Consider the following 26,592-nt stretch of genomic DNA (forward strand, 5'->3'; position numbering starts at 1 on the left):
ATCGTTTTTATCCCCATCGAGTTTGAGAAACTGACAGTGTGTGATATCGTGTGTGATAACTTCCTTATCGATATAAAGAGTTTTATCGTTGAGATATAACAAAAGCCTTATTAATTGATTTAAACCCATTCTAAGCAATAAAATAACAGATTTATTTTTTATATTGATTAAAATTTTATATTTATTTTATTTCATTGTTCGTACTCCAATACACTTACTACGGTTCGGATCGGATCACCTCCATCCACCGCCACACGTTCATTCGTTCGAATTCCTAACAGCTAACAGTAACACAAACGGACAAAGTGGACGAAAAAAAAATACATTTTCGGTAAAGACCTAAGTGAGGACGCCGCACCCTCGCGCATCCACGGCGGTGCGAAGGGCGGTTTTGTCGATAATATACGAAAAGAGTAGCGTGTGCTGCGCAAAACTAGCTTCGGCCCAGGCCTTTTCCTAACTTGCTAAGAATATTGTTGCAACCATGAAAAAAAGCCCTGTTTGGGGCAATGTCAGGGAGTTGTAAGGAAAGAAAAGGAGCGTTGTTATTACATGTGTATCGATTTGCCGTTTGACTTCCTACTGCCTTCTCCTATGGGGCAGTGTCTTAGAGAGCACGCGTTTACGCTTGAAACTGACTCTGTGTGTGCGAGTGCTGCGTGGAGTGGTTGCACACATGCCGTTTTGTTTTGTTTTTGTTTTAACGAGACAATAATAGATGATCTATTTACAGAAAAAAATAAGCATATTTGTTCTCGCTTTATCACCACAAATTCCGTTCGTGCCTGTGCTTTCGATGCTTGTCGTGGCGTGCTGCCAATATAATTTACTGTCTACAAAAAAAACCTATAAATATATTGTCACTATCAGCACAATACTGTCTCTCTAATTGCTTGTGGTGAAACATTTGCGGGAGGGAGAGGTTGAAATGTTATCCTTTATCCAAAGTGTTGATTGATTATTGGAGAAATGGAAGCAGAAAGTACGGTCCAAAAGGCGTTCCAATCACCCTACCAGACCTGGTTTCTGTTATAAAGGTATGCGTTCCATCGTTGTGCATCGTTTTGCTTGATTTGCTTGTAATTTGTTTGCCATTTCATAATAATAATAATAAAAATCAATCAGAGAAGTTTAACCTCACACCAAAAGCGTACCGTGATTGGAAGTATTTTCCATCAAAAACGGATAATAATAGGAAAAACAAAAAATAAAATAAAACGATGGAACTGGACACCAGTGTAACAGATAGGCAATTGTTGGCAACCCAAGAAATTACTTTTGCTTTGTTTCATTTGCATTTGTTCTATCTGTTCAATTCTATTTGTTTTGTTATTTTTTCATGGTTTTCTTTTTAATATATGTTCTATCTTAGCTTGCGTTATCCATTTTAAGGAACTTCGAGTTCACTTTCTTGCTTTCCTTTGTTTTTTTTTGCTTGTTTTATGCGGTTTCCCTATTCTTTGTGAAATTCGTGCATCTTTCACCATTGTTTGCTTGCTTTACAGTGTCCTATCCTCTTCTTTCCAATTTTCTTTTTCATTTCCTTTATTTTTTCACTTTTTTATGCTTTCTTCTCAGTATGGCAGTGCACTTATCCACAGTTACCGTTCAGTGTTTTGCTTCGTTTCTTTTTCCATTGTTTTCTTTTTAATATTCTCAGTTGCATCACTCATCACTGCAGTACAGTGCAGCAACGTTTACGTGCGATTCGACAAAATGTAATGTAAATAAAAGTGAGCGAAGGAAAAGAAAAAAATGAGAGAAACTAACCATAAAAGGTAAAAAATAATAAAGAACAAAAGTAACAGCTACTGCTATTGCATGAGTATTGCTCGTCCAGCTTGCGGAAGACAGTTGGAAGTGTTAAAATTTAGTAAATTATTCATTTGAATTTAGTTGCCTAATACCGCTTCATTGTTCCCTCTTTTTCATTCCAATTTGCAGAACGACCAAAATATTTACATTCAAAGCTCTCTGCCAAACAGCTATACACTTATGTTTCTCCTTCTTTTGTCATCGCTTTCCCACCCCAAGTGTCTACCGAAAGGGTCTCTCCTCCCTAACGCAAAGGTCGTCCGTAGTTCTAATAATTTATATAGCAGAATAAAATAGTATCATACACTAGAATTAGTATTAGTCTAAGCCAAGGCAGGCATCAATTCAGCACACGCACACACTCACACATACACATCAAGACGTGTACGGCTTCGGTAGCTTCTTCTACCGAAAGTATGAAAAAGGGCTTGCAGTGAATATAGGACGATGAGTTGGGTTCAGAATGGTTGCCGTACATAAACCACGGTGCACGGTGCAACAGCCGACGAGAATGGCGTACTCTTGGCTCGCATTAGAGGGATAGGAATGTGTTTAGAGAGACACAGCCGCGCCAATCCGTCAGGAAGGGCCTGCTCAAGAAAGGGGAGCCGTTTCGTTTCTTTGATGGCGGGAGTTTTGCAAGGAGCACAGACTGCCGGACAGCCGGAAAGTGAGCTGAGACCGTTTCTTGCCGGTTCGATTAGTTTTCTTTTAAACTAACATGTGATGTAGCGTTTTGAATGCAAAAGAAAAAAATCCTTCCGCCAGCACGTTTGCCACACGCTCTCTGACCGGTGGCGGCGCTGCTACCCATCCTTCCCTTCCCGCTCATCCATTCCCTTCTCCCGAGCTTACAACCGCTGCTGGTTTGACTTAGTTGGTGTCGGCCACCTCGATGTCGTTGTCGATGCGGGACGAGCGGATGCCCGTCTTGCCGGTCCACGGGTAGATGTCGGGGCAGGGCTGGCAGGTGCGCATGTAGCGCACGCCCGACTTGTGCCACAGATTGCATACCTTCGGGTTGTTGCAACGCTTCGGACGACCCTGTGGAAATTAAAGCGATGTTTAACATTTAGTTTGTTACACCTTTCCTCTACTCGCCCTGCAGCGCCTGCTTACCGCGTAGTTGCACTGGAAGGGCGTGAAGGAGTTGATGCGGGACAGTGGCGTCGGGTCGCGCACCCACTGCAGTGCCTGCCAGTTTGTGATGATGAACACGTCCTTCATCGAGTTGATCGCGTCCAGGAACTGTATGAATCCTTCCTTGTGGTGCGGCTGCGTGAACCAGGCTGCGTGGTAGTACAGTCCGAACGGTGCCCGGTTGGTCGTGTAGTGCCGCTCGAAGTTCTTCATGATCATCTTGTACACGCCTTCGGCCTCGGGCGGATTGGAGCAGGCGTCACCCATCGAACAGCGACCACCGTTCAGATCCTGCCACATCACCATAGGAACTTCCCAAACACCTGCAGGATACCGAATATCAAAGGTATTACTGAAGCTTCTGCTAAAGCGAAAAAGCGACTCGCATCTCTTACCTGGATAGCTCTTGGTGGGACACGGCGGAATCATACAATCGTGGAAGATCTTGTAGTCGAGCGTGTACGGCCAGCTCGGCGGACGGTTCTCGTACACCGGCATCGACGAGTCGTACGTGAAGTTAAAGTCGTGCAGCATCTTGAACATCTTGTTGCCACCGATCGACAGGAACGGTGCGCGCATACCGCGCACATCCTCCAGCTTGACGCCACCGTACGCGGACAGGATCTCGCGCTGGCCGGCAACTTCGCGGGCCCACTTCTTCGGCGAGAACGATTCACCGAAGCTGTGACTGTGTGTGGTGGAAAGCAAAAAAAAAGAAGAGAGATCAGTACAAAATATACCTCGAAACCATGCTGCTCACTTCTCCTCCCCCCAAGATCACTTACGAAACGGTGTGCGATGCCATCTCGTGTCCGTCGGCGTACAGGTTCTGCACCTGGCTGTAATCGGTCCACTCGTGCGACACGTAGAACGTGGCCGTGATCGGGCAGCCGTTCGGGTTGACGCGTCCCCGCTCGAACAGGTCCTGGTACAGCTGCTTGTTCAGATCGTTGACGGAATCGTCGAACGTCAGCAGCACGATCTGCGGCACCTGCTCAACGGGCAGCTCGCCGGGCACATCCTTGCCGCCGCAGGAGCAATCGGGCAGCAGGCACACATCCTTGCGGCACTTGGCGGCCGTCTTGTCGGGCGTCGGCTGCGGGTATAGCGGTTCCGGACGGGTTGGTGGGTAGCGGTAGATGTCGATAAACTCCTGCGCCTTCGAGACGATGTTCTGCGACGGCTTCAGCGTTGGTCGTGCACGTCTGCGGAACGATTGGTGTAAGATTGAGTATAAATAAATGGTGTAACAACAAAGTGCAAAGTAGATATCTTACGGTGGGTGCGTTCCTCGGTTGGCCGAAACGGTCGATTGTCCATCGGTCGCGTACTGCGAACTGCCACGGTTGCGGTTGTTGTTACTGTTATTGTTGCTAACTCTGTCGTTTTGTTGCGTCCGGTAGGGAATGGCACAAGAAAGGGGGAAACAAATTAGTACACAACGCATAAGGACATTGGCTTACATCGGTATGGCGTCGAATATTCAGCTGCCCGCGTGGGGACGCTCTGTTAGTTAGAGCCTGGTTAGCGAAGCTCATGTTGCGCGATGAGATTGAATTAGAGTTTTAGCAAACCAGAAAAAAACAACCCGAGCTAGAAGTGCAGTGATGAGTGAGAGAGAGAGAGTGTTGTTGACACCTGACTACCTGCTACGGGACCCAATGAACAGAAAACAATATGATCGACGAATAGGGTTAAGGGAGAGAAAACAGTGCACCAAGCTACAAAATGAACAAGTTAGGAGATAACGAACGAGATGAAAATCCAGTAGACGGAGAGTTGTGAGTAAGGATATAAACTGCAACCATGCTGACAATGACTTGTTCTGGTAACAGCAGCTAGGTGTACAGAGGGCACACAGTTTACATCCGCTGGGAGTAACGATCTCCCGGTAAGTACGTTAGGGTAAACTACTACGCAGAACTACGGTGCAAGGAGCAACAAGGCGTAAGAGGAAATTAGGATGATAATGAGATGGATGGAGAGCGTGGTAGGAAGTTGGGAGGATAGGAGATAACGATACTGATTGGAAGTTCAAGAAGATCTGGTAAAGGATACTCAAAGATTGAGGAGTTGAAGGAAGTTTTGGAGCAGCAATATCATGTGTTGAAAGAATAAAGAGTGTGTCCATGCGCAACGGAGTCACAGAGACGAATGAGAGACAGGCAGAGAGGTAGGAGGTCAGGAAGGGAAAGGTGGACAAAAGTATGGAGCGGTGGAGTGATAAAGAGTGATCGTGTAGTTGTGAGATGTATTGGAATGATCGGCTTTACGATCTTCAGCTCTGTTGAGGTTTCTTGATCACGCCACAGAAACGGTTGACGTTTGTGGTTTGCGAAGAAAGTAGGGGAAGCTTTGGTGTCGTCGTTCGGTCGTCGTTTCTGTAGGTTGCATTGCGGTAAGGTGTTCGAAACCCCTCCGCCTTTGCTTGATCGGTATTCAAAGGAAGTACGCGTGTATCTCGGAGGGTTTTCGTTGGACGACACGCAGACGCAAAGGGAAGCAGTATGTCCTGGTGTGACATTTGGGGCTTTGGCAGTTTGGCGGTGCAATTCAAAATAGCTACTCCTTAGGATTTAGGTTAACATTCCAACATAGTAAGTGACCCAGTCAACAGCTCGCTCTTGGATTTGTAGCACAAGTTGTGTCCTTCTATTTTTTTTTTGTAAGCCAAGATCATGTAGATCAGATTTTGCAAGTATCCGTTTTGCATCCTCGGTAGTGGTAGTTTAAGGTATATTTTTTAAAGTAACTAATTCTTCTTTTCGCCATCATGGTGTTTGCTGTTAGTTGGCAGAATGATTCCATTGTGCAATGGCAGCTCGTGATGACTCAACTCCACGCGCGCCTTAGCGATCCGTGTTTCGGCAATTCAACCGCAACATTCGCTTCACTCCAACGCAACGCTTAAGCATCCTAAAACCCTGAAGCAATTGTGTCCCTGCCGGCTCCCAGAGCGTTTTGTTTTTGACGTGTGGTGTGAAGCACTAGGCGTTGTACTACATGTTGTACTAAATGCTAATCATCTGAGTGCAACTTTCTTTCTTTTTTGTAATGATGGATTTGTGTTTCAAATTCAAGAGGGAAGAACGCATCAGATGTGGAGGAATACGAAAATAAGGAACTGGATGGGAATAAACGTTTCGATCTACGCCTTTCTTGATCTGAACATCAATTTCAACGCCGTGTACTACAGCAACGATACTTTAGTAAAATTAAGTAAACACACTATCCATCATTAGCAAGCTTCTACATACGTACTAGGCTGTAATGCAACAATACCACTGCCTGGCAGATAGCAGTAACCAACTACTTGAATGGCGGCCTACGGCAAGCCAATCACTAACTCCCTGTTATGTGTCGCCCGGTGTCGCCCGGTGTCTGAAGTAAACCACTAAGTTTTGCATGATCACAGTTAACCAAACCACTACGACTGCTACTACTCCCTACACACTGTGTGTTTTCTACGTGGCCGATCGCATGGTACGCTGCCCGTGTTGCACTGTTTGAAGTACGGCGAAGCATTCGGACCGTTTCGGGTCGAAGTGTGTGTCCGAAGATCTTAGTGCGCAGGCTTACGTTTAGCGATCAGTGTTGTGACTGTATCTGTTTGTCTGTTTTTGAATTGCTGTTGCTTTGAACTGACGTTTGCCTTCTGTTTGTTTCAATCAAGCTACGAATATCAACATGAAGCTGTTAAATATTTGGAATATTGTGTGGTGTTTACTGTTGGAAGAAGTAAAGATAATCGAGAAGAGAATATGAAAAGACAAAGGAAGAATTTGAAAATCTATAGATATCGCAGGAAAGAAAACTACTTTACATAATAAAGCATATTTTGTTGTGCATTAGCTAGCAAAATTGTTGGAAAGAGTTTGCGTTTAGTGATAGAGAAAGTGTTTAACGAGATGTTTTTGCTTCTTTTCGAACACTTTACACTTTACGAAAGATTGATCGGTACTTTGAACACTTTGAAGGAAATTTGGAAGACAAACATAAGCGTACTCCGAGTAGAAGGTGTATGTATAATGCTTGTGGTGTATAATGTGTGTAGATTATTAAAAGACAAATGGTGATAGCACTCTCTAACCCGGCTCTAGCTAAAGGGAGTGAGTAATAGCGCGTTGGTACAGCCTTCGAGCCTTTTTTGCCGCTAGATGGCTGCTTAGTTGTGATGGTTGCGATCAGTCAACGCATGATAGGGGCTAGTAGCTAGTGGTATTAAAAACTAGTGGCTGCGGTGAAGTAAAAACGAATTGGGGTTTTGTTTTTCCAACATTGAGTATGCGTGATACAGAGAAAACCTTGATCAGTCAAGATTTGTTGCAATTTAGGCTTGTTTTAGGTTTTTTTGTGGTATAGAAGTATTGCTGGAGGTTGGTGCAGCAATCAATTAGTACCTCGAGGGAATCTCGTTGCATTTGGCGGACAGTGAGTTTTCTGTACATTGTATACTTTTTCCCGCTGCGGACGGTTTGCTATATCGGCGTGGCAGTTGTGCGGCTGCGATCGTGGTCTTTATGGCATTATTGACCCTGGAAGCGCGCGGTGGGAGCTTGTTTGCGGAGTACGTCGTTGGCGGGCGGACTGTGGTGGTGGTGGTGGTGGTTGTGGTGATAGTGGTGGTGGCATTGGTAGTGGTGGGAGTGACTGGGGATGAGGTGGAAGGTGGAGGGAGCGAACTACTACTGCTACTGGGGCTACTGCTCGGATGGTAGTAACCCTTGCCATCCTGCATCCGCAGACTGACGGCATCCGGGGAGGACGGGGAGGAAGAAGGATACGGGGAGGAAGCGAGAGGAGAAAGGGTGCTTGCCCGAGCACCGTGGTACGGGAGGTCCGGGTTCCGCGGTTCCATATAGGCAGCACCAGCCGTCAGGTTTGATCCTTGCGTTGTACTTGGGTAGAAGCGCGATGGCACAGCCGCGTAGACATTGCGCTCGGTCGTGACTGCTGCGTAGTGCGGCGTCGTGTACCGTTTCGAGGCACGTGCCATCGGCTTGAAGGTGCTCCTTAGGGTCGTTGTACTACTAGTGGTCGGTGCCGGTGGCGTAGTGGTCGTCGTGGTCGTCGTTGACGTGGTCGTCGTTGTCGGTGCGGGCTTACTAGTGGTCGTCGTCGTCGTCGTCGTGGTCGATGTGGAAGACGGCGCACTGGACGTTTCCAGGTACGAGTAGTCGGCCAGGTCTTCGTCCGCGGGCTCACCATCGTCATCGTCGTCGATCACGTCCTCATCGTCCTCTTCCTCGTCACGATCCTCATCTTCCGACGTGTTGCTACTACTGTCCTGGTGGTAGGACAGTAGCTCCTTCTCGGTCGGTATGTTCATTTCCGGCATCTCGACCGTGGCGCGGAACTTTTTCGTCGTCGATTCGGGCTGTCGACTGCTGTTGGCGACAGCAAAAGAACTCTCTTCAGTGGAGGTCGAATGGAAGCGGGTATAGTACACCGGTTTGTCTGTGATCTGAACAATACGAATCCCAGATTGTCCCGTAGTGGAGATTACCGGTTGACGTACGCGATCTTCAACTTCGGTACGATTAAAATCGAACTGTTCGTAGCGACTCTTGACGTGTGCCGTTTTCGAGAGCTCACGATCAGTGGACTGATACTTGGTACGATCGGTCGTTGGCAGACGGTTCAAGTAAGCAGCCGAAGCTGAGCTTGAACTTACGGCTCGATCGCTATACTCGGTCGAAATCGATAGCACTGTACTATCGACCGCTCCACTATTGTCCCTTGTAGGCGTCAGGGTACTGCTAGCGGGCGAAATTTTCTCCACATCCTCCAAGGTGCTGGAAGTTAGCGAATAGCTTTGAGGCGTTGGACGTAGCCTTGTGTAGGAGCGTCGCGGAGAATCACGGCCACGGTTACGCAGATAGCGATACCGTGGAGTAGTTACCTCATCGTACGATTCCGAAGATCGTACAAAGCTAAACACGGGACGATACCGACCACGATACACCTCTGTTGATCGAGGCAACGTGCTGGCAGTGGTGGTGATCACCTCTTCCGAGCTACTACTACTAGCAAATGAAGTCGTTGGAACTGCAGTCGACGTACTGGTCGTACTGGTACGACGAGTCGTGCTTGGTTCCTCACTCGTACTGCTAACAGTTGTTGTCGGAGGAGCAGCCGTCGTGGTGGTAGTGGTGCTAGTAGTAGTTGTACTAGCTACCGTCGTCGTTGCTTCACGCAAAATGGCCGCCAACTTCGGCACTGCAGTTAGCTGCAGATAGCTTCTCACCGTAGGGCCACCGACAGCCGGTATTTCGGGTGTGGTCGTACGGTACAGATTCGAGATGACTCTCGACGTGGAAGCGAACGGTTTATCGGAGGACGTCGTTTGACGCTGTACCTCCAAACTTTTGTACGGTGACACAACCGGCCTTGTCGGTGGATTAGTTACCGGGTCGAGTGCTTTGTTAGGTGCTTCCTTCACCACGCCGGCACGCGTTGGAACGGTTTGTACTTTATCAACATTTTTTCTACCCTCCAGCGTACCGAACGGCGCAAGAGTGGTTCTCGGTGGGAACCGAGTTGGTGGTGTCGAGGCGATCGTAGTACCAGCGACGAAAGACTCTTCCGTGTTTGCAGGCACACGCGCACTAAGCAGCGGATCGTCTGTTTCACGCTCGTGATCTTCCTGCTCGTGCAGTGTGTTTGTTTTGGGGCTGGACAGGATCTTCTCCTGTATTAGCGGTACCCAATCGCTCGAAGCGGTCGGGACGACAGTCGGTGGTCGGGTCGAAACGATCCGGGCCGTCACTGTCGGTACATCACGGCTCTTATAAAGAGCAACACTCTCATCCGGGATCTTCGAGAAGGCGACTCCTCGAGGCCGGGCGGTGGTAGCTAGGCTAGAGCTTAAAACGAAACGTACATTACTAGGGCCACTGCTGGTGGCCAATGAAATGGGGCTTACTGTAGTAGTGGTGGTGGTGGTAGTGCTAGTCGTAGTACTTGGTACCGTAACTGTGGTTAAGGGTGTAGTGGTTTCGGGTACAGCTTCCGACACGGTAGTGGGCAACCGGCGCACACTACTCGTAACAGCGTCGGAAAGCGTAAAAGAAGTATACCTAGGCACCGGTTCTTGATTTCTCGGCATCTCAACACGTCCCCGGTAAGCGGCTCCCGGGGAAGATCCCGGCAAACCGACAAAGCCGGCACTCAGCGTAAGGTTGTAGAACCTATTGCTGCTAAACTTTTGCTCTGACCTGTTGTCGGAGCTAAACGTCGACAGAACGGGTCGTTGTTCTTCCCGTGTCTGAGCGGGTTGTGGCAAACGAACCGCTTTGTTTAGGTTGACCTGTTCCAGCCTTGGGCTGTATGTGACGAAAGGCGCTACTGCAGTCGACCCTACCGTAGTGAACGATCGTACGATCGGAGCTTCCGGCGTGGTCGTAGCGATCGTGGAGGACTGCGTCGCTGAAAGTGTTGTCGCAATGGCTTTCAGGAACGTGTGCTGATTGCGTGATCGTACACTGCTCGGAATGGACTCATGGTAAAGGTAGGTATCATAGTCGGGCAGTGGCTGAACGGCTTTTGCCGTTGTACTGAAAGGACTACGGAAGCTAGACGGTTGCACATCGGAGATGATAAACTTTTGCAACTTTTGACGTTGTGATTCTTGAGTGGTAGGGGGAGCTCGTGTCGTTGAGGTGGTTGTTGTGGTAGTGGTAGTAGTGGTTGGAGTTGTAGTGGGCTTTTTCGTGGTAGTAGTAGTAGTAGTAGTGGTGGTAGAGGTCGTTGTAGGCCTCCTGGTGGTTGTTGTGGTTGTGGTGGACGCTGTTGTTGGCTTCCTAGTGGAAGTTGTGGTAGTAGTTGGTGGCAAGTTGCTTGTCAGTGGGACAAACTGTTCCGCAGCACCGGATGCAGAAAAGTCCGGCCGAGTGTCGTACGAAAAGGGAGTCTCGCCGTACGTGTCGGCCGTCAGCGCATGAGCATTAGCGGACGATGCCGACCGAGGATCGGACTGGGACGCGTATTGGTGTGAAAACACTGGCAGAAGCTTTTGCGTGATAAACTGCTTCGTGGACTGATCGTTCGATGAGTCGGGCGTGACACGGGACGGTGAACCGTAGTCGTACCTAGTCTTGGACAGTTGCGCGTACCCGTGCTCGACCTGATCGACACTGTCCTCCGGTGCGTCACTATCGTCATCGTAGTAGTGATCGTCCGGGATGGGGTGGAATTTGATTCCGGTCGGTGAGTGCTGATCGTACTGAGTGGACGGCCGGAACCGTGGGTATGGGTCGGCGGAGGGTGAATATGTCACGGTCGTGGTTGTGGGAGGTAGTGTGGTGCTTGTACTAGTAGGTATGGTGGTAGTGGTTGTGGGTAACGGTGTAGTAGTAGAGGATGGTTTGATGTATCGTGGAACCGAGCTAGTGCTACTGCGGTACCGGGGTGACTCATAGGGGGACTGGGGGGATGGCGCAAAGGACACAAGGAAGGGAGAGGGAGGCTCTGGGGTCGATGAGGAACCCGCGCGTGCTGCGAGTGTTAATATGATTGATTTGGGTGTTGTTTTAATACTTTGATCGTCCAATTGTGATGATCTGTTGGGATAAATAGCATCGTAGAATGACATTTTAGAAAAATGGGTTCACACAGAAATGGAGAGAGAGAGAGAAATTATATAAAAATATAGTGTTTAACGCATTGTTTTACGCCTGAGACGAGCGCAATTGTTGTAATCTCGAATACTTTGCTTCAAATGGTACGGTATGGTAGATTATAAAAGCGTTAAAGAAAATGTATTTACAACTGGTAAAATTAGTACGTTTTTGATCGTTTTAACACCGAAATGGGAAATCATCTTAAGAAATGTTGTAAAAAATATATCACTTTGCAGTTGTGGTTCTGCAGGTAGTAGCGCATACAATTTAGTCATTGTTAATAACAATTGAGTTAACGAGTTTGGTTCGGTTAACTGGAAATGGATTAAAAGTATGAAATGACAAACAAGGCAGCTTCATTATTCCGATCGGTTAGACAAAAGCTTTCGCCAAAGGATGCCGGTTACAAAAAATGTAAAATCAGTTTCTTCCAGTCGAAGAAGCAACAAACAAAAGTATACAATTTACAACTCTAACAACAGAAATTCCTATGTCCTATTTTAGTCTGGAATGTATCACAATAACATGCGTTTTTGTCTCTCTTTGTAGATGTATGTTGAGTTTTTGAAGTAAAAGAAAGAAGTTTCTATGCGTGTTTTAGAACATGTAACATCGAATGATGGGGTAAGGCAAACGAGATCAGAATGATTGTTTAATTGTTTTTTGTAAAAATGTAAATGATGATCAATGAGACATGCAAACGGGAAGAAAATGGGGGAAAAAGCTTAAGCGGCATTCAAAAAACAGAGTACGATATCAGAAAGTTTCTAAAACATAAACTAGCATAGAAGAAAAAGCAAAAAGATCACTGTGAAAACTGTCAAGGGTGTAATGGAAGATGAAACAAACAGGGGGAAAAAGAATAAAAAGAGAAACGATTCATGTTGCCACAGAGCGAAAGGGATAGTGAGAAAAACGATGAATATGTCTCAGTTCTCGTAGAATTGAAAGTAATAGCGCGATTCATCCGCCGTTCGTTTATATCGAAGACAAATATGATGCTACCGATCCCACTACACTACTACTAGGAAAGGAAGAGGTCCTTCCAGTAATCGTTGTTCTACCAAGTGTTTGTAAACTGAGTTGTGTCCGTGTTTGTGTGTAATCGATGTATCCGAGTGAATTCGAATGACCATGATGTTGCCCGAAAGCGAGATGTTAGCAGTGAAGAAAGATCGATACATCGATCTTTCCACCAGCTAGTGGTAGTGCTTTGCTTTGAGATGATTTGAACCTTTTTGTTTTGTTGCTTCCGGTTGATAAGAGAGTGTAGATTTGGTTATGATAAAACAAAAAACATGATTTTAATGCTGCAAAAGACCAGCTCCTAGTTTGTTCCAGATTGGTGAGTTTTCCAAATGTCCAAACATAATTGGTAGTTGTTCTAATGAAATGGTTCTAATTGTGAATAATGTAGAAAGCGCGCATAAAGGTTCGAAGGTGAACCTGCGAAAGAAGATGTGTTTTTGCTCGTTTTGAACTCGCTCTACCTTGTAGTATAGTACTGTATTGGAGCAGGTGTGGTGGTGGTGGTGGTGGTGGTAGTAGTGGTGGTGGTTGTAGTAGTTCTGGCTGGGGTCGACGACGGCAGCGAGAACGGTTCGGGCGTAGTAACGAAGGCCGTCTGATATTTGGGGCTGTTATACGCACGGATCGTGGAGGATACCAGTATCGGACGGTCCGAGATTGAGTTCAACTCATTTCTATTTGGAGTATCCGTATCACATGCATTAAAACAAAAAAATCGGTGTTGATGGATAGCAATACGATAGTGGAATCGGATAGAACGAGTAGGAAAAATAGTGAGTGAGAAAGAGAGATAGAGATTGATTTGGTTTTAGAAGAGAACGAAAAAGTTAGAGAGATATCGAGTTGTAGCTGAGCCGAGTGGATACCATTTTATGTTTGATAGCTCCGAAAGAGGGGAACTATCAATCTATACTGAAGGATTGGGGGTCTATGTAACCTAATTGCTTGATCTTTTACTTTTTTGCTCAATAAAAGCGTTTACATAATGTGATAAAAAGAAGAAGGAGAAAAAACACGAATGCTAGCACAGGGTTTGTACTAGATCCGTAAGAAAATACCTTATCTGTGTATTGGTTTGCTTCTGATTGTAACGATCTTCTTCAAGCTGTAAAGAAAGAGAGCGTTAGCGATACGGCTTTGCGTGCATGATCGTCATCGGATCGAGGGCAATCGATAGGGCGCGGTGCAAAAATACCTGAGCCACTAGAGCATCGTCATAGTCTGCCTGGTAGGAAGGTCTCTGGTAGGTAGTGCGCGGAGAAGTGACGTACGGATCTCGCTGAGAAGTGGGAGCAACGGTGGTGACCACTGTCGGACGGTAGGTGGACGAAACGACAGGTTTCTGGGGCTGCGGTTGATATTCTGCGGGGATAGAAATACCAATGTGAGAAGATGTTGCTGGGATGGATCGAATCTCCAACGCTCAACACTCACCAACATCTCGGTACAGTTCAACGTCCTCGTCGTAGACGGCGTAGTACGAATCGTACGCAGATGGTTCATAGTTGCTGGTGTTGTAGTAATTTCTGTTGCTTTGCGTGAGCTGCGTCTTCTGCTGTTGCTGCTGCTGCTGCTGCTGCTGTGATTGCTGTTGCTCGGGCACGTATCGGCTCGGTGGTGCTGGCGACGATGTTTCCACTCTGCAGGAATGGCAGGAAGGAACATTAGTATATGGAAGGCTTTAGGTGGTTTGCGGAAAGTTTTGAACACAAACGAGAACACACTGTTCACGCACACACGTTAAATGGAAGCTGTCCTTCAAAACGGTCTTGTCAAGTGCTGCTGTTAAATGGAAGTCTAGTTGATCGTACTTGGTTTACGAAAAGTGGACTATATAGCTACTCTTTAAAAAAAATTCAGAATATTTTCTCATACTATATTCAATATTTTTTTAAGTTATGATATATTATTCAGACGTTTTTGAGTAAATTCTGCATTACGTGCAAGGTTTTTACCATTTTTATGATATGTTCTGGACTACCTAGATTGTAAATGAACCCCAAACGAATGATCTTGTAGTTGCTGGTACCATTTCAATTTAATTTTACTTAGAAATAAATAAACCCATCCAAAAGACAGCACACCAATAATGGAAGCATATTTAAATTTATAGAATTTAAAATTAATTTATATATATGACTGTTCTGTGTGTCAATTCCACCAAACAGTTTGTGGATTGCGGAAGTGGTATGTATTTTGTATAACGTTGTAAGCCTTTTTAATAATTATTCTAAAGATTTAGATGTTGAATTTCATCAAACAAACGCTTAGAAAAATCATAATAACGTTACAAAATAAAAACCGATAGAATAATTCTGACATAAAGCTTAAAAAGCCAGTGTAGTTTTGTTCATGTTACGACTGAAAGTCAAATCACACTTAGGTTTATTATAAACTGTTTTTCAACCACTTTTGTAAACAAGTTTTGGTATTATCCTTTTGCTTTTGAGCAAAAAGATGATTTTGAACTATAAATATATCACAATGTTTCTAATAATATATTGCAACATCAACACCTGAATCATGCTTACAAAAGGCTTGTTAAATAAGAGAGATCTGTTCTCAAGCCTCTGAAACTCTTGCTGAAATCTTTATACGATGGAACAATACATTTCTCCTAACGTCGAAGAGGTTATTGAAGTACAGAATGTATATTACTTTAGACCTAGTATTGTAGGAAGTTCCTACTTTGTCCAGTTCACTTCCAATAATTCCATACGACTAGACATACAAGTCTGAGGAAGTTGTAATGGTATGGTAGATGAGTAATATATCACAAATAAATATCCAATGAACTACAAATAACTTTAACGAACAATGTGTATAGTACAACCCAATGTAAATGTAAGGAGCAAACGTGACTGTACAGGGTTCTGTTTTGTTGGTGCACCTAGCAGTATAAGTAAATATATGTGGAACCGATTCCTTCTAAAGCTTAGAATAATAAGACCCATTACACGTAAAAACACACACACACAGTAAAGAACCCTTCAAAACAGTAAGCTGACTGGTTCTTATGCTGTTCCCCTTTTTGCTTTAACTATATAGAAAGGGGACACAGACACACCCGTAATAAGACTGTACCTGTTCGGTAGGCGTTCATCGAGCTCCAGTTGCGGTCGATGTTTGGTCGGTCGGGTCGGGCTGGCCTGTCGGCCGTTGAGTCCCGTACTTGGTTCCGGTGTCTCGGTAGTGCGCCAGCGCTGCTGGCCACGATTCGGTCGGATCGTGTACCGTTTGCGCGACGTCGTCTGGGTGGTGGTCGTCGGTGGTGGTGGTGGTTCGGACGTGGTCGTCGTGGTCACCGGTCGGCGGGTTGGGATCGTCTTGGTCGGGATGCGTGTACGCACCGTGGTTGGATAGTAGCGTGGTGTGGTGGTGGTGGTAGTCGGAGGTGGTCTTGTCGTGGTGGTAGTCGTGGTAGTAGTCGTCGTGCTAATGCGAACCCGCTCACTGGGGACGTTTTCTTCGAGATGGTTGTGCTGCACAACGGTGGGTCGTAGCCTTTGTCGGACGGTGTAAGGGCGTAGGGTGGACTTGTTCAGGTAGCGCGGCACGTCACCGAGCGGTTTAATGCCCTGGAATACATCCTCGGGGAATTTGATAATGGGCGGTATGTCCGAGGTGGACCCCTGAGAGTACGTCGTCACGGTCACTGGACGCCAGGTAGTGGTTTCGTAGTTGTAGTACAGATTGCCTGAGACTGCACCGGGAGGTTTCGGCGTGGTAAGGTTGAGCATTGGACGAGGTGCCATCGTTTCCGTCATCGGAGTGTACTTGGACTTGTTCACAGGGTAGCGATACTGAAACTCATCATCATCATCCTCATCGTCCTCGTAGTACTCATCTTCGTCCTCTTCCTCATCTCCGTATGGACGTTTACCGTACACTGGGCGTCGCACGACGTCCAGTGTGTTTTTCACATACTTCTGTCCGCGCTGATCAATCTCATCATCTTCTTCGTAGTAGAACTCGCCGGAATCTTGTGGCTTTGGCACCGGACTGAGCGAAGACGATCGCACCGGACTGTAGAACACTTGCTGAGGGCCATAACCCTGCGAAACGGGCTGTAGCTTGGTGTTGTTCGAAACGGTCGGACGATAGACCGCTAGCTGACTAGCACCAATCCGTACCGGTGGTGAAGGTTCCGCATTGGGTTTCACCTGAGCAATGTGTGTGTTCTTGATCGATTCGTAGAATTTACTGTACTCGCTTGGGCTTACCGTTTTGGAGACCTGCGGCTGATAGTACTTCGGTGTGGTTGATACAGCGATCGGTTGAAAGCCATTCGTCGACTTGGTAACAAACTGTGCACTTGGTTTCGGTGTTGACGCCTCGTAGATAGCACCAGCAGGCTTGGCGCTGTAGCCACTGTAAACCTGTGGCCGTGGAGCATTAAGATACACGTTCGGTTGATAGAGCTCCAGTCCCGTCCCGGCTACTATCTTAGGCGTAGTCACAGCGAACCGAAGTCCATTCGATTGGATCGCATTGGAGATACCCTCGTACATGGGCGCCGGAGTGCTAGGGCCTCCGGAAGACCCCGAGTGGGTCTGTTTCGGTTTCGACGAGTGATTTGGTTTCAAGACAAAGCTCTCTTTAAGCGGGTTTGCCGTTGGTTGATTGTTGAAAAATCCACCAACCGAGCTGAATGCAATGTAAGGAGTTTTCTGTGTCGGTTGCGCTACGTTTGAGATCTGTACGTTGGAGGGTTTGGACTGTTTCGCCGCTTTGGCATGATTGTTCACGGAGATCGGCGTAGAGGAGTAAGTATTTCCGAAGTGGAAGAACGCAAAGTTGTCCGGGATCGTTTCTTCGTCTCCATCGAGCGGAGAAGCCGGCGTCGTGTACTTCTTGGCGTTGTGGCTGTTAACAAAAGCGGCCGCTGTGAACTGAGCCTGTCCGTAGTTCGGTTGGTGCGATCGATGAGATTGTTGCTGCTGGTTGGCGAGCAGCAGCGGAATGATCGTATCCTGGGGCGTAATCTTGGCAACCGTTTTATAGTTCTGTAGTCCAGATGTTTTGTGCGGCTGCAGCTCAGCTGGCCGAACGTTGTAGGTCGGCTGTTTGCTCTTGCCGTACGCCTCCAGATAGTCGTTGTAGGTCAGCTCCTTTTTGCTGTAGGTTTGTGGTTGGAAGTAGCGTGCGCCTGGCTTGAAGTAGGTCGTCGCCGTTGGCAGTACGGTGTACCCGAACGGATCAAAACTGCTGGGCGAGTAGCCGTTTTGGCGGGACAGGGACGTGTCTAGGGAGCGGTACTGCCAATTGCCTAGCTGACGAAGTTGGCGTGAGGTCCGCTGGCCTTCCGAACTGCCGGCTAAACTGTCGGCAGAGTTTTCAGGCGCAAGAGATCCTTCGTCCGCGTTGGAGCGTTTGGTTTTGGTCGCAGATGTGTCATCTTCGGCAAGGGACACCGTGGCCGTTGGGTCTATCTGTGTCACCAGTGAGGTAGGGGCGGTGTCTGTTTCGCTATCAGTCTTGGTTTGGGCCGCGGCCGTGTCGCGCTTCTTGCGATCATGAGCTTTGGCGTCGTGCGTGTCGTCTAGCGTTTGCAGTGACGCGTCATCATGGTCAACACTGTGTGGACGTGTGGGTGTAGTGAGTTTTGCGTGCGTGAGTGAATGATTTTGCACACAAAAAACGGTAAACATTTGTGTGTATGTAAATGTGCAAACATTACGAACAACGAACAAAGTGTTTCAAGAGGAGGAAAGAGAAAGTAAAGTTTAATCGTTTTATATTCAAGAAGTTCAGAAGGGTTCAGATGGAGGTCTTGGATTGGGAGATTGAGGTGGGCAAAGAAGTATGGAACATTTACCTGAACGGCTGAGGTTGAGCACTGTACGCGAAGGAACCTACTTTAGCCTGAGTCGGTATAGCGTTAACACTCTGCTGCTGCAGGATGCCGTCACGATCGCGCTGCACCTGCGACACCGTGCTGGGCTGTCCACGGTAGACACGCTGTTGACGATCCGATTCGTCTTCCTCTACTGGCGGCAGTGTTTCGTGTGCTTCGGCGTAGAGCTGTCGTAGGAAAAAAGACAGAAATTAGTTTCAAACTCTTTCGCTCTCTCGATTCAACGATCCAACTAACCTTCGCGATATCTTCCTGCGGTGAGTTCTTCGGCTGTCCACGGGTGGTAATCACGGGGTTCGGATTGGCCGGCGGTGGTGGCGGTGGGGGCAGATTGCGAATCTGCTGAATGCGTGCCGGTGCGGACGGTTCAGCCGGTCCTGAGGGTCCCGAAGGTCCCGACGGTCCCGACGGGCCCGATGGGCCCGATGGTCCCGATGGACCGGACGGCGCTGACGGAGCCGAGGACGAGAAGCGCACTCTGCTCAGCACCTGTGGGACGCGGGGCGTCACTGTGCGGCTGGCCGGTGCCGAAGGGGCACTCAGCGCGGGCAGATCACAGCCAACGTTGCGTGGCCAGTCGCAGGTCTGCAGCTCGTGGCTGTACATCAGTCCGCCGGTACAGCTTTCCAGCAGCGCACCGCCGAACACGCACACGTAGTACTGCGAGCAGTCGCTCGGGTGCGGATAGTAGCCGAACTCTTCCGGACATTCGAAGTCCACGCTGGACGAAGTCGACTGTCGCGGGTTGGAACCGAGGGCCCGACCCTGGGCCGCGCTCGTACGGAACGAGCGTTTTGTCTGTGCGAATACATTTCCTGTGAACGAAAAAGAGAGAGACGGAGTGTTAAGTATTGCAGACGTTGTATATTGTGTGTAGGCTCAGCTCAGCCCGTCACTGTCAGGGTGAGAAGGTCATGCTGGTTGTGTTACAAGTGAGTAACGGCGAGTCACTCAGCTGATCACTTCGCGTCTTCCCGGTCATGTGTAAATGGCAACTGTTCAGATGGAACGATCAGCTGTCCCGGGACGGCTTCTCCTATTGATCGTATCTTGCAACAGATGTCATTCTCTTACACACAAAAACACAAACACCCCGGTAAGAATTATGAAGCGATCCGATCTTTACATGTCCATTGCACCGCGGGGTGCAAATATGAATGACCAGTGTTCGTCTCATTCACTAGCAGCAGCAGCAGCTGTGACCTCCCACCTACCCGTACAATCAGCTTCATTAATCAAACGGGCAACGCACACGCGAGGCGTTGGTGGAATTTATTGCCAAATTTATGGCGGAGGCATCATCATCGAGATGGCCGATCGTTTGTGCGAAGATTTGTGAGAAGCGATACAATAAGCGCGTTTCCCAAGCGGCTTTGTGATCGTTATCGTTTTGTAGCCGTTTTGCTGCCGTGAAGAATTGTCGCGTGGCGGCAAGAGAGAGGTGTCCGAGGCGTAGGTTTATGATATGTGCGATCAGGTTGGGTGGATAAATAGACAGCAAATCGATTTTATTACTATTTTTATGGATCTATTCATGGGGCGAACATTTGGCGACGAGGTGGAGAAGAAGAGGCAAAATGGTTCATTTAAAGGACGTTCACAAGCAAAATGGACGTTTTATTTGAAATATTTCCTCAAAACACTGGGACAAAATACTGTGAGAGATGTTCCCATAAGCGTATCTTGATTTTTGACATCTGTTCACTTAATCATGGAACCGATTTTGACAATGAATACTTAAAATTGAGCTGTTACTAAACATCGGTACTCCTTTTTGTTTGGTTCTCGAAGCAAAGAATCAGGTTTTGAATGGAACATACTGAACTTTTTACGAAAAGCGCAGACTTGTAGCATCATCATCATCAACATTATCATTTTAAAATTAATCAGACATTCTGAATTCCATGGATTTGTTAACTAAAACCATTCAAAACATTCTAAATGAATATTCAAAGAGAAAATAAATAAAAATGATAATAAAATATAGAAAAAGATAACAATTAATCAACTTCCCAAACTTTCCAAAAAAAGGAAATAATTTTCAACACCTCAACTCAGCAAACTTTAAACAAGTTTTGTTTTTCCTATTTAATACCAACAAAGTCCCTCGTTTTCATCTTATTTAAGCAATAAAATGGCACCCGACTGTTTCGGCCTCTCCCACCGCAAACCATTTCGGTGCGTTCGAAATCGCATTCACCTTCCCGCGGGTCGATTCATGGCCCCACGCGAATAATAAACACTGGAAGGGTAAATAAATTCCTCCCACCCAGCCCACCGAAACCTAGAATGCAATAGAATCCGCAAACGCAGAAAACACACAAACGGCCGTCGCTTGGCGGCCGGCGGCTGTCCATTAGCGTTGAGTGTTGTGTCATTTGAATAGAACCACCGGCACGGCCACGAAATGGACGCTCGGATCGGATTCACCAACAGACATCGAATCGTCGTGCCGATGAGAGAATTGGTAAAATTTATTTTTCCTCTCGGGAGAAGGAGGAGGTACAAGAGGGACCATACGATCACACGAACAATCAACCGGTGGCATTGATCCATGGGAACGGCCGGTGTGTCGGATGAAGACTTACAACTTAATTGAAATCATTAATTCGCTCCCCCCACTGGCGAAGATGCGTTCACCTACGGGGTTCGTCGCTTGGGGTGATAAAAGCTCCGTGCACGCGCGCGAGAAGGATGAGTCGACAGAAAGCGGGAAAGCAGGTTTGGGAAAGCCGGCGGCTGCAACAAGCGTTACGTGACCGAGCCGGGTCGTTGGCATCGATGCGTCGGTGCGTCGTGAGTGATCATCCCGCACATCCCAAGATAGTTCAAGTTCAAAGACACTCGCGCATCGGGATGGATTGCAGCTTGCAGCAGTGGGCAGCGTTATAGCTTCGATCCATGACAGGGGCTGGAACGCCACGCAGAGGGATAAATCTTGCTCAATACAGAGGAAAAGGGTGGAGTTTTTTGCTTTTTTCTTCAACGCCTACATGCGATCGTGTGTAGCGCCAACTGGGCGATAGGTGCCGTGGTGCTACAAACGGGAAAGCATCTGTTCCCGCCCATGACCGTGAAAGCGACCCGTGAACGACGTTTGCGTAGGTTGTGTGGGGCGTCACCGTGTTTTCCGATTGGAAATGTAAGCGAAGGAATGTACACGCGGGTGTGTAAATAAATTTGTCGTCGCGGGAATAGACACGGCCGGATTGGAAATTTGCAATTGCCAACGATAAGGGGACGCATACGGGCGACGATTGTAATGTCATACCGCTTCGTTATAGTTGGCTTGTCGGCGGTCGTAAAACATGGCACCGTGCACATCCGTTAGTTGATCCCGAGCCGTTGATAGATGGTGGTACCGGTTTCGTCCCGGACGAGTCGAGAATTATGTTCTGTTTGGCCTGGACGGCTCTTCTATTACCTAGAAGTTCACCACAGCACCAACGAGAGCTACAGGAGTGCAGCAAATCCATTCCGCCAAAGCTTATCATATTCTTACTGCTTGCACGATACTGCCAGCCCATTTTCGGTGTCACCCTATTGGCTTGAATTGGCAAATTATCTGCGACGAGCGATCGTTGGTTGTCCGCAGCGATGTGACAGGACAATCAAGCCGAACATGCAGAACCGTTCTTGGAGCGATCGAACGGTCCCGCTGGGTCCCGGTGAAAGGTAGTCCACCCCCGTTAGACTTCCTGGATCAGTGACCCGCACAGTGAGTCACCTGAAAGCTGAGCTGGACACCGACAGCTATCAAGATTGGACATGCCAATGACCTTGCCTGTTGACAGTTTGCAGTAGGATTGTATTGCGTGTAGGCTTTACTCGATTTGCTACCGAAAGAACGCCACTTTTGGTATGGCCAAAGATCAGCCAATCTGACCAATAGTATAATATCCCTCCTCCTACGCTTGTTGTACGTGGGGTGGACGGTTTCTTGATCGACCGGTGTAATGGCTGGTTAAGCTCGTAATTGCCCAGTTGTTTGAGCTTTGGTTTTTGTTTTGTGCTGAGAGAGTGGTCGTTAAAAGAATTCAACGGCCAATTTTGGAGCGGTGAGTTGGTTGACCCTCTTCAGCTTACGGTGGGTTGGAAGTTGACGGATGAATTGTGCAAACGATGTAAATGAACCGTTTATTGCAAAGCGATGGGCATGGGTTTGATTTTGCAAAATGGGCATCGGATTACTGGTTCTTCCGTTGCTAAACCCCTTGATGCTCCGCAGTGGCAGGAGTCAGTTTACCGTTTTGCAGGCCGTTTGGGACGAGTTGCGGAAGAGTGAACGGATTTACTGCGTCAACACTTAGAAGCAATTCGTATGATCAAAAAGCGATCACAAAGTGATTGCATTTAGACACCTTGGTTAGAAGGTAAGGCTCAAGATGAGAAGAGATCGCTGGTACACGATCGCATTACCCGCTACGGATCTTGCAGCTGGTAAGGTGATTAGGATCTGTTGCAATGATGTCTTTATGGGTGCTGATGAATGGTGTTTTAATGGTCAGTGGTGTGTGTGTGTGTGTTTGTTGTGTGTTGATGAATTAAGGGCAATGAGTGTTTTGACATTTCGACAAGCAGTCGCTTAGTTTTTTCGCATGCATGATATCAGAATTGAGAGTTGTTTATGGTCCTCTATACTTCGTCGAGAATATTTACAATCTGCCTTTAACAAATCGCCTTAGCAGCAATCAAACACAAAAGATCTCTCGCGCAAATTCTAACCCTCGATCACCCGAATCTCTTAGCCCACCAGGATTAGATTTATGGCCCTCCGGTCTCGACCGTTCCGAGTACACCAGTACAAACACACACCCAATCAATCTACACGCCATTCACTTTTGACATTTTCATTTGTGCTCCATAAAATCCACCCGCTACAGCAGGGCGCGAGAAAAACGTCGTTCCGTTCGCGGGGCTAATTGTTTGCCCCCCCCCCAACCCCACAAGAACGGACACTGACGGGACACTCGTGGTGTGACTCATGGCCGCCAGTGGCAAGCCACATTACACCGAGCGTTACCGTTTGCCGTAATCGGGCCGGTCCCAGTCGGCACCGGAATCAATCCGCTGTCGGCGCTGTGTGCGCCGTGCTGGCTAATGAGGATTTGCTGCCGGACCTGCACGGACAAGCAGAAGTGCGGGGGCTACCAGTGGCTAGCAGTGGCAGCGAAAGAATCGGATCAAGCCGGCCGATTATACAACCGGTGTTGCCCGCGAGGCGTTGCTGTCTGTTTGCTGTCGATCGGTCGTCGGTTCGTCGCTTGCGGCCAGTGCGGCGCTTCAGAATGGCCAACCCGGGGCAGCTAGTTCCAGCCCGCGCAAATGTAACGCAAACGTAACGGATCCGGGAATGAGGGAGCGGGTGGGTGGGATTGTATAGCGTGAGTGAGTGATCGTTAGAAATCAGTTTGTTCTGTTCGCTTCGTGAGCGTGGGTTTTTCGCTTGTACAGTTGAGCGATCAGCGATCGAACGACACAGCCAAACTTAATGTGCTGCGCCGCACACAAAGAACGCGAGCATGGGCGTTGGGGATCATGTCGTCGGCGGCCTGCGGGAAGCTAAAAACGCAGTTTGCTAGTTTTCTTCTGAGCGGCTGAGCGTAATTTGTATTTCCTCCGGGGTGTATTTCGTCCTCTGGCAAAGCGGTGCACTCGGTTGAACTCGGTCGTATCTACACTACACACATACACGTTGAGCGATCGTTACATTTGAATGCGGTAGAAATGGGGTCGATTTTAACTGCCAAACATAAACAGCATCCGGTGCTGGCTCGGAGTGATACTTGGGCGCAGAAAAGAAAAATCAAAACCCCCTCGGGAATCAGGCAGAACATTGAAGGGATGCCTCGACAAGCACACAGGAACATAGCGCATCGAGCATGTTAACGTTTTGTGTTTGTTGAAGCTTTAAGCGGGCGTGATGGTTTGATCGTTGATTTATTAACGTTTGTGCAGAAGACTTTCAGGAGAAAAAACATTCTGTGCTTTTTCTGCGCTTCATTTACGCAATAGAGACTGCGGGAAAGTGAAGCAGTGAAATACACTATAGCCTATGTGAAACCTTAAGGTGGAATAAAAAATGCCTTGAAAACCCTTGTTCACTATCAGGGCAAACCCACGAGACAAACCCTTTTTCTTGCAGCGTGAGAAACGAAACGCAAACGCGTGTGGCGCTAACGTCTTTGTTACGTCATGCGAGGATCAAGTACGTGCCGGTCTTGCGTTTAATTGCTCACTGGAATGACAGCAAATAGAAAAGTAGCAAGACCAGGACCAACACATCCAATCGACTCACGCACCAACCTATGACACTAATTCCCTTGCGCACTCCAATTCTGTCGCATTTGCGGCTAGAGTGTGAGCTGGGGCGTGTGGGGAGAGGCGAAAATGAGATTAATAAATGTATTAGAAGCAGAAGAAAAAAAAAAACACGACAACCGGTAGCAAGCGAAGGGCTGGACAGCGAAGAATGCTGCTTCAGTGAGCGTGGAAGAGGCTAAACTATTTGGAGTGCATGATTTCACGTCAACGAAACATGGTGTGGGGTTGTTAAATGGAAGGATTAGTGACGGCAATTCTTGTGACAAGGCTGAAGGGGAATGCATGTGAACATATACTACCACAATTTTTTGTTGAACCATTCTATGTCGTCCAGTAGATCAAATAACAGAAATTTGGTCTTTAATGTGATCTGAATATGTATTTTCTTGCATGTTTTTGTTTGTATTTAACATTAATCCTAAAGGCCGGGGGACATTGTCTGTACTCGCTAGTGTAATTTCGATTTTCACTAGCGCATCTGGCGGCGGCTGACCGAAGCATTTTGTGAAAAAATTTGGAGCCGCTTCAGAAAATATGTTATTTTTCCATGTTTTTTTACTTAAATCGAACCAGAAATGTTTTGTAAAAGGTGGATACAAATATTATACATGCATTGCATCCATTTTCGCATCGAAAAAAGTAATACTTTATTCTGAGATCCGGCTTGATCATTCCCTCGATGAACAAAAAAAGCTTCCACCAGCCGCCGCCAGATGGGCTAGTGAAAATCGAAATTACACTACCGAGTACGGACAATCTACAACCGACCTTTACACAAATATAGTAGTAAACAAACAGTAATTAGACTCAAATTGGCTAAACTTCCTTAGCAATACTTATACAGCCCTGCAAAAACGTTGTTTAGATGTGTTTACAGGGTTTTGGTGTATCATTTTTGTACTTATCTTATCTAACCGTGTTATAATTTGATCTTATCAACTTGTCAAGGGCTAAAAACAGGTTCAACAGGCTTTTAAACATCTCATGGTCGTTTGCTTCGAAATCATTTAGTATCTAATTTTATATATTTTGCTGAATGCCAGATCAAATTCAATTTATAACAAATAACTTAGATTCCTGGTAGGAGTGGGAAAATTACCAAACAGATACCCCTAAAACAGATAAGACACAAAGCTGCTTGTTAACAATCACACAAATTTATTCAAATTTTCTTCCGATGCAACCGCTCAAGCGATACAGTCTACTTCCTGATTTAGTATATGCTTAGCCGCTGCAACTATCTCTATTCGTCTCGGTTGCTTGCTTCCTTGTTTTTACAACAGCCCCATTCCCATTCGCAATCATAGATGGTAAATACTTAAGGTGCAAAGAAAAAACAAAAACAAAAAACAAAAACCTCCCCACAAAAAAACACCCCAACCGGACTTGCAATTTTATCGACTCAATCAAAATTCAATTTTCAGCATTCTCAGTATCAAGCGGACAAACAAACCATAACGCCGGGCGCTTCCCACAAACGCGCTTCATTTCCCATCCCTCCCTCCGTGTACGTTAAAATGTTTGCCGATTTTCGTTTCACGGACGATTTAGTTTCGATTGTTGCCCGTTTGGCCGGTCGGTGGTTGTGTTTTGCATTTTACACCCAGCCACTGCCACTGCTTGGTGGCATTGTATGCGGCAGGCCCGGGGGAAAAAATGGGAGCCTCCATTACGGTCACTTCCTTTTGCACGATTTAATAAAATGCAAACGGAAGTGCTTCACACCTCGCGGTTGTGTTGGGGGGTGCGCACAGCGAAGCAGCAGCTTTGGAAGTGTTCACTTTAGTGTATGTGTCTTTAGTACAC

At 47.1% G+C, this 26,592-nt stretch overlaps 1 protein-coding gene across 1 annotated transcript in view; it reads right to left on the reverse strand.

Annotated features, from left to right (window-relative positions):
• Positions 1-154: 154 nt before the first annotated feature.
• The window catches only part of LOC120900276 (mucin-12), a 139,403-nt gene continuing 112,965 nt past the window's right edge, over positions 155-26,592 (reverse strand). The window contains exons 2-14 of the mRNA XM_040307052.1: positions 18,700-19,277; positions 18,424-18,629; positions 15,690-18,182; positions 14,040-14,245; positions 13,801-13,967; positions 13,664-13,710; positions 13,067-13,279; positions 7,356-11,516; positions 4,233-4,334; positions 3,741-4,160; positions 3,351-3,643; positions 2,935-3,278; positions 155-2,859 (exon numbers count right to left, since the gene is read on the reverse strand). Of these exons, the coding sequence (XP_040162986.1) occupies positions 2,689-2,859; positions 2,935-3,278; positions 3,351-3,643; positions 3,741-4,160; positions 4,233-4,334; positions 7,356-11,516; positions 13,067-13,279; positions 13,664-13,710; positions 13,801-13,967; positions 14,040-14,245; positions 15,690-18,182; positions 18,424-18,629; positions 18,700-19,277 (9,401 nt within the window). The 3' untranslated portion in view covers positions 155-2,688. The remainder of the gene's footprint in view (positions 2,860-2,934; positions 3,279-3,350; positions 3,644-3,740; positions 4,161-4,232; positions 4,335-7,355; positions 11,517-13,066; positions 13,280-13,663; positions 13,711-13,800; positions 13,968-14,039; positions 14,246-15,689; positions 18,183-18,423; positions 18,630-18,699; positions 19,278-26,592) is intronic.

This window comes from Anopheles arabiensis, chromosome 3 (genome assembly GCF_016920715.1).
Source record: "Anopheles arabiensis isolate DONGOLA chromosome 3, AaraD3, whole genome shotgun sequence".
NCBI lineage: Eukaryota > Metazoa > Arthropoda > Insecta > Diptera > Culicidae > Anopheles > Anopheles arabiensis.